This window comes from Sciurus vulgaris (assembly GCF_902686455.1).
Source record: "Sciurus vulgaris genome assembly, chromosome: 15".
In the NCBI taxonomy this organism is placed as follows: domain Eukaryota; kingdom Metazoa; phylum Chordata; class Mammalia; order Rodentia; family Sciuridae; genus Sciurus; species Sciurus vulgaris.
In genome coordinates this window covers 58,512,812-58,520,776 of record NC_136476.1, presented here as the reverse complement: position 1 = coordinate 58,520,776, position 7,965 = coordinate 58,512,812, and the positions used below count along the sequence as shown (strand labels likewise).

Genomic DNA, 7,965 nt, shown 5'->3' with positions numbered 1-7,965 from the left:
ATAACTAGGACACTGACAACAAACTTTGCAGTATGTCTTTTTAAATTCAAATTTATTATGGCTCTTAAGAAAATATATGATTAAGGCATCCAAGCTCCTTTTTAGCTGTAATAAAAATGTTTTCAGACTTATTCTTTCAAAGTTTTATTCAATGTTGTATACACTTTAGTTTTCAATGTAAAAAGATAATGAAATGAACAATTTATGATTTTACATATTCAGGCAGAATGAAGAGGAAATCATGCTCAATCAAATTCCCAAACTCAAACATCTGGATAACTGAGTCAAATATTTTAAAGCTGATTTGTGTGTGCCTGTGTGTATATGTCTATGTATTATTTTTAACTACTACATGATTATCCAAAACTGATCTGGGGGAAAAAAATAGTATAGCCAGTTATCGTCAAACTCTTCAAATTCTAACAATTTCATCATTTCTTTCATATTAAAAAAAAAGAAGAAAAAGAAATTTTAAAACGTTGTAAGTACAGAAACTGAATGACCATTTATTTCTTTAGCAACAGCTGACTTCCTGACTACACAGAACTAAAGCTAACAGCTGAGTGAAATCTGGTTTCCCCACAGCAGCTATGATGAACGCCTGTGAACACTGTTTTGGACAGCTGGGCCCTGAAGGGTTCACTCTGGAAAACAGAAATCGTGGAGGTCATTTCCAAACCCACTACATCATAGCAGACTTTAGAAAGGCCTTGACAACAGAGCCACATTCTTATGTCTCATGCTCTTCAAACAAAAGTCACTGTATAAGCTGGGGATGTGATTCAGTGGTAGAGCATTTGCCTGGCATATGCATTTGCTTGGCGTATGTGAGTGCCCTGGGTTGGCTCCCCAGAATGGGGGTGGGGTGCTGCTGGGGTCTACCACAGATATACATCAAAAGAAAATTAGAAGGGGATTCTCCAGGGAATATTTTAAGATGCATCTAAAACTCGAAGTTTGGTTTTAGTCTTTGGTGAAAAAAAGTCATTTATTTTTCACTCCTGATTCTGTGAAGACTTCTGAAGACCAACTTTACTTTCTGTCCTTAGAAAGGGATTTTCTGGGGAATATTTTAAGATGCATCTAAAACTCGAAGTTTGGTTTTAGTCTTTGATGAAAAAACATCATTTATTTTTCACTCTTGAATCTGTGAAGACTTCTGAAGACCAACTTTTACTTTCTGTCCAATCCAGGCCTACTGTGCCTGGTACACAGGGCTTCTTTGTGTCTAAGTATTTTGACTCTAACTTTGAGGGAACAGCATGGTTTCTGTTTCTCTGGATGCACTTCTTGTTTCCCTAGAGTGTGTGACATTTCCTCTAACAGCACAACAGCCCTCTGGGATGGCAAGACAGCAAACCCTTTCCATGTCTATCAATGAGAATCAGCAGGTGACTTGCCAGGTGTCTCACCATTAATAAAGCTATGATGCTAAAACAAGTTCAGAACTTCAATTTTTTTTATGTAAAAGCTTCAAAAGGGGTGTTGATTCCTGACTTATGAAAGAATCTGTTGATTCAAACATCTGGGTGATATAATCCACACATTAGTTACTCCCTGCTTTGAGACTGGCCAGAACAATCTAGACCAAAATTTGGACTTCACTTGGAAATGTTGGGCACAAATTTGTCCTTCATTTGTTTTGGATGCCCAAATATCTACCTGGCCTGAGTTAGGCAACTATTTTCCTGGTGGCCAAGAGAAAGGAACTTACAAAGCCACAGCTGTCATGAGAAAGAATGATGTAAGAGAAAAAGTTGCTGGAATCATACCCAAGGAAGTTACAAGAAAAAGTATATAATATTTATAGGATCATAAGAAATGAAATAGTCATACCATTTTTTTCCCTACATAGTGTATAAATAAAAGTAAATGGCTATTCAAACTAAAAATGCATGATGAAGGAGATGTAGACTGACTCTTAATTTCTCTTTTTAGGAAGACTGCTTTAAATCTAACAAAAGAGACTCATCATCCTCCACTCTCACCTGAGGTTTAAAAGTAACCTTTAAAGGCTCTGGGGTTGGGACATCCCCTCCTTCTCGGGGAGCATACCCCACCCTGGTGGCCTCCTGTTCTGTGTCACTGAGCTCCTCAGTGTGCAGCTCGTGAACAGGGCCCAGAGATGGGCTCCCTGCAATGATATCCACACCCATCTCCCTGTCCCCGTCCCGACCTTGGGTCACTGTGGGATCCTTCGCTTTTCTCAGGCTACGCATCTTAAAAGCTTCCTTTGAGGGAGCAGCATTAGAAATAGACTTCTTAAATCTCTCCCCTGACTGTTTCAGCCTCTCTCCGGACTGCCTCAACCTTTCTCCCGACTGCCTTAACCTTTCTCTCCTCTCCGGAGTCACTATTCTAGTTCTAATTCTGTTCACTTTCTTGTCAAAATTCTGCCGTGTCTTCTGCATGTTTTCTTTGGAAAAGGCCTTTTTGATGTTATCAATGCGCTCCTTGCCTGACTTTCTGAGCCTGGCAGATCTGCTTTCTTCAACATAATATTCTTCATCTGAAGAGAGATCTATTGGGGGATCAAAGACTTCGTCTTCCTCCTCCTGATTCTCAGCTAGGTTTCTGTCTTTAACAATAGACAGAGATGTTGGACACCGAATCTCTTCCTGAAGGACAGGAAAAAAAAAAAAAATGTCAGTGCTTCATTTGCAATAAAGAAGTCTTTTACCTATGGCCAACCTGCAAACCTCTTCCATAATCCTCTATTCTCTGCTGCTCCTTCAAATGGCCCTTCTCGGGGATTCTTACTACTTGCCCCTTTTCCCACCCATTTTCTTCACCTTTGCCTTTCTCCTAAGATGAAGACCCATCTAAATGATAAGCAGCTGCTCCACATGGAAATAACACAGGCACCTCAAACTGAGCAAGACCAAAAATCCATACTCATCCACCATCCTCTCCACCTGTATTTTTCCTGTACCACTCAGCACCAATAACCATCCTGGTGCCACAGAAGACAGACACCTCAGAATCATCATCCCAAAGTTTCCTCCCTGTCTCGCCCCACATTCAACAGTTCACCAAGTATTGTCACTAACTCTATGTGATAACTCATCTGGTCCCTTCCCCCTCCACCCTCCTTTACCAATGTCTTAATGCAGATCTTTGTTATCTCAGGCCTGAACCTGTGCACTAATTCCTCACTGATCCTTCTACCTCCAGAACATCACTATTTCTCATCACCCTGAGAAACATTTCTAAAGCACTGCCCTGATACATCTCCTTCAAACTATGGGGAGAATCTGTCAGTATTTGAAGGAGAGCACTCAAATTCTTTAGGATGATTAGAAGGCTCTTCAGTTTGAGACCCTACTATTCCACTTCTCCAAACCAGCAACATACAATACTCTCAATTCCTCCAGCACCAACAATGCCAGATATGTCAAAGAACAAGAACTGAACTGGAAAACGTGACAGACACGGATGGCCTTGAGAGCAGAAGAGACCACATATGTAAAGACACCCAGCTCAATACTTATGGCTCACTTCTAAAAATAAACAGGCAAAACTCAAAGACCATGAGATTTTTAACTACACCATGAATGACAGTTTTAAAAAGAAACCGTTCCTACTTGAGATTAATTCTATTCAATAAAAAAAGATATCATAAGTATACTAGAAACACATATACATATACTCTAAAACTTAGCCCGACAGTCAGGAAGGAATCCCTGGAACCTTATTTCTTTGGATCCTTACTTAAAATTAAATTCTTTGCCTACAGGATTGCAATGTCTATGAGCTTAAAAAAAAAAAAAAAAAAAAAAGCAGAGGTGGGCGTCTCATAACTCTCTGATGAATCAGTTAAAGGCAGCAAAATTAGTCCCCCCGCTTTCCTGACACCTGCTGCAGGGAGTAGTTTCAGCAACACAGTGTGGGTTGGTCTGGCCTAAAAAGGTATAATTAGAAAAGGAAGGAGCTGAAGAGTAATTACTGCTTGGTAGGAAAAAAACCCTCACAATCTTGCTATGAAAACTTCAAATATAGCTTGACTGAAATCTCACACACTCCTCTCCTCAACTACAGAACAAATAGTGTAAAATCAGGCTTAAAAACAAAGCAGAAGGCCGAGTGTAGTGATGCATACCTGTAATCCCAGTGGCCTGGGAAGCTGAGGCAGGAAGATCACAAGTTCAAAGCCAACCTCAGCAACTTAGCAAGGTCCTAGGTAACTTAGTGTCTCAAAGTAAAAACTGAAAAGGGCTGGGGATGTAGTTTGGTGGTTAAGCATCTCTGGGTTCAAAAAAGTAAAACAGAGGCAGAGTCAGAAAAAGTATTTGCTATGGGAACTCTATCTGTTTCTCTTCTGAGTCAGCAACACCATGAGTTAATGGTGAATATGCTGCAATAATAACTGAAGATTGTAAGATCAATTTATAGTTGATCTCTAAATACAATTATATTTGTTTATAAAAGTCCAGGTTTAAAAAAATGTTTTTTGATTCATGGGTGAGAGTAAGGTGGATTTGAATATCCATATAGCCAGGGGGATTTTAGATACATATAAGTATCTAAGGAAATGGCCAGATATCTCAGTTGGTCATTTATGTTTCTGAGCAAGTATCAGAAGATATAGTGCAAGTCCTAGCTTGCAGGATGAGAGGGATCATCATGAACACATCAAAATGTGTTCATACCATAACTGTATAAGAAATACAAAGTACTTTTTTAAATGCCAATATCCAGCATTGAGCAGAAACTTAGCCATACACAACCATAGGAGAAATGAGATATGACACCAAAAGAATACAGTCAAGAAAATATTAGTAGAGGGAGCAATCTCCACATAATCACTTATACACAAAATCTATGAAAATTATAAGTAATTCTAAGAATAACCATGTGCGCATGTTGTAGTTCATAAAACAAATTTATGAATCCGAATTCTATGTTCATTGTTATGTGTCATTATCTTTTCTCTATTATGCCTCTGTTTGGTTTTTTGTTTGTTTTTAATGTGATGCTAAGGAATGGACCCAGTGCCTCACACGTGCTAGATAAGCACTCTGCCAATGAGCCCCAGTCCCAGCAATTGCTTTTTTGACAAACTGCTGCTTACTTTGAGCAACTTAATTCACAAAATCTTCATGATATTATATCATACAAGAAATGAGATCTGCCTTAAACTAGTACCTCTCAGTTCCTGTAAGTAACTCCAGAGGCTCAAAAAAAAAAAAAAAAAAAAAAAAAAGAGTATATTATTAATAAGTTACAGGGAAAAAAAAAAAGAAATAGGCCAATGAACAAACAGAACTTTTATAAAACCTCTTCATTGTAGGTTTTGTATATCTGGTCTGGCACCTGGTCCACGGCTTTGAACAAAGGTCCTCAAGGGAAGTGTCAGATGCCAAGTGTGTTCCCTGGCAGGCCACGTGCAAGCAGAGAATGAGATACACCCACTACTGCAAATGCCCTCAGAAGGTGAATCAAAGAACTAACACCACATTCTTCAAGACCAAATCTAGATCCTCACTCTTATACTAACCCTGGACCTGGGCTCTGAAAGCAAGGTGAAATGTTTAAGCCTGGAGAAAGGCCTCTAGGGGCCTGGAAGGAAAGCAAAATGGTAAAAGACTGCTAATGGGATAGTCCACTTTGTCCGCCTTTGAAGCATCCTTCTTTATCCTCCCTATTCTTTTCCCTAAGTAACCTACAAGCACAAGCTTTTAAAAACAGATCTAAAATATCTCTCTACTATTCTAATGTAACTCTCATCAGTCAACAGAGGGTTATGGAGAATTGACCCTGGTAGTGTGCAAATGTTTGCCTATATAATCCAACTGTGTCCCTATTTCCTTTTGTTTTTATTCTACTGTTTTTTCTCCCTATGTGCACCATTTAAAAAAATTCAGTTGTGATATGCACCAGTGAACATCCCTGCACATATTTCTGATGTCATGCTAGAAAAAATTCTTTGACACAAAATTTTGGAGTCAAGGTTTGTACACTTTTAAAGTTCTTAATATATACTACCGAACTGCCCTCCAGAAATTTTGTACTAACTAATTCTTGGCAGCAGAACATGAAAGTACATGTTTACTCCTCCACTTAAACTGAGTATATGTTTTAGTAACTGCCAGTGTTTAAATGTGTGAAAGATGAATTCTGTTATTTATTTCATTCTCTGTGAGCTGCCAGATAATGACTTTCCTGGTTTTTGTTTTAAGCTGTTGAAGCAGAATTCAACTTTTCCTTTTAATTTGTAAGAGTTTCAAAAATATTTTGTACAAGGGGCTGGAGATATAGTTCAGTTGGTAGAGTGCTTGCCTAGCATGCACAAGGCCCTGGGTTCAATCCCCAGCACCAACCCCCCCCCCCAAAAAAAAACATATATTAAATGTATTATACATTAGCCATGGATATGTTCCTATTTCAAATAATATGAGTATTGAGTAGGGTTCTAGGAACTTAGCTCAACTTATTATTATATTAAATTAGCTAAGTAAAGACACTTTGCAATTAGATGAGTAATTTATGTGACAATAGTATCTTTGATATTGTTAAAACAATGTAAAATTGATTGATAGCTAAGAAATAATTTTTCTCATTATTATGACACACGTAAAAATTCCCATAGACAAATCATTTTCTGAATTTTGTATTTTCCTAGTTGGGCTTTGCTGACTCCCCATGATGAGTAAAATGATTACTGTGGGAGTAGTGGTCTCCAGTTTCTTCATTTTTTTCAGTGTAGCCGAATCACAAGCATCCCTCCCAGTTTCTTCTTTTATGCAACAAGGAGGTATTTTAAACTAAAGTTTTTTTAAGTCTCCTCTAGTTCTAACATTCTTGAAGACTATGAGAGGGTATTGTGCTAATAAGCTAATATGTTGAAAGAGCTTCAGCAACATTAAGTTTCAAAGGGAAGAAATAGCCTAACCTATGAGCCACAGTTCATATTACATGATATGGTTGAGAGCTCAAAATACTGATATGATGGACAGTGTACTAGTTAACACAGAAATGATTTTATGCTGAGGTCCCTGTTGATATGGAATTGCACTGCATTAATATATACAATGGCTAAGATGTGATACTGGAAACCACTGATATAACCTGTTGACAATTAAAGAACGTAAGAGATAACAGAAATCAAACTGACACAAGTGCAAGCTTACCTGGAATATCACCACACGGAATTTGTTTTTCTTCATTATTTCCTCTTGCTTGGTTTCAACTTTTGTCACATGAACTTGTTGCTTCTCCACCCGGGCCTTCACATCTTTAATGTGAGCACTGACTTTTCGGGTTTTCTCAAACAGCTTGTTAATGACATAGCCTGTATTGCTATGTGACTGTGAAAGCTTCAACAGGTCAATCTGAACAGATTTTATGGCATTTTCCATTTCCCTGTGTCTCTCTTCTATTCTCTTCTGGCTCGCCTGCACAGTGTCCACGATGGTGGCTACCTTGTCCAGCACAGTTACTATGGTAAGAGCAGCATCTTGGTCTTCATCCTCAGTAATACTCGACAGGCGATTCTGGGGGATTTTATCAGCATTTGAAGCAGACCCATTCTGTTCCATTTTTTATCAGTGAAAGATGTCCTACTGCAATCAATTCAGACACTTAGAGCACAGAGCCAGCTCAACAGAATTGCTGAAAGGGCTGGAAACCCCACCCCTGGAGAACAGTCAAGTATTTATAACGACAAATACCCAAATACGTGACTGTTCTGCAATATGAGCCCTTGCAAAGGACCAGGGACTGTTCCAAACATGCTTGCTGACTGACTAAGGGACTCAAATAGGACTGTGTGGGTAGAAGAGGAAAGCTTTTTTAAAAAAGTTCACTAAAGCCACCATGATACTAATATTAAGCCTTAAAGCCAAGTAATGAAGCAAATTCCAAATACTGGCTGAAGTTTTTATCTTTAGATAATTTCAAGCAGTACTTGTAAAACCAAAGGGGAATTTCAAATTAAAATCTGATTTTTCTATTAACTTCACCTAT

At 38.5% G+C, this 7,965-nt stretch overlaps 1 protein-coding gene across 1 annotated transcript; it reads right to left on the bottom strand.

Moving 5' to 3' along the window:
• Positions 1–1,396: 1,396 nt before the first annotated feature.
• On the bottom strand, positions 1,397–7,962 carry CAVIN4 (caveolae associated protein 4). The gene is made up of 2 exons (XM_079112258.1): positions 7,131–7,962; positions 1,397–2,618 (listed from the first exon to the last, which is right to left on the bottom strand). Exons 1-2 carry the CDS (start codon positions 7,536–7,538, stop codon positions 1,935–1,937), a joined length of 1,092 nt encoding a protein of 363 aa, XP_078968384.1. The 5' UTR covers positions 7,539–7,962; the 3' UTR covers positions 1,397–1,934.
• Positions 7,963–7,965: the final 3 nt, after the last annotated feature.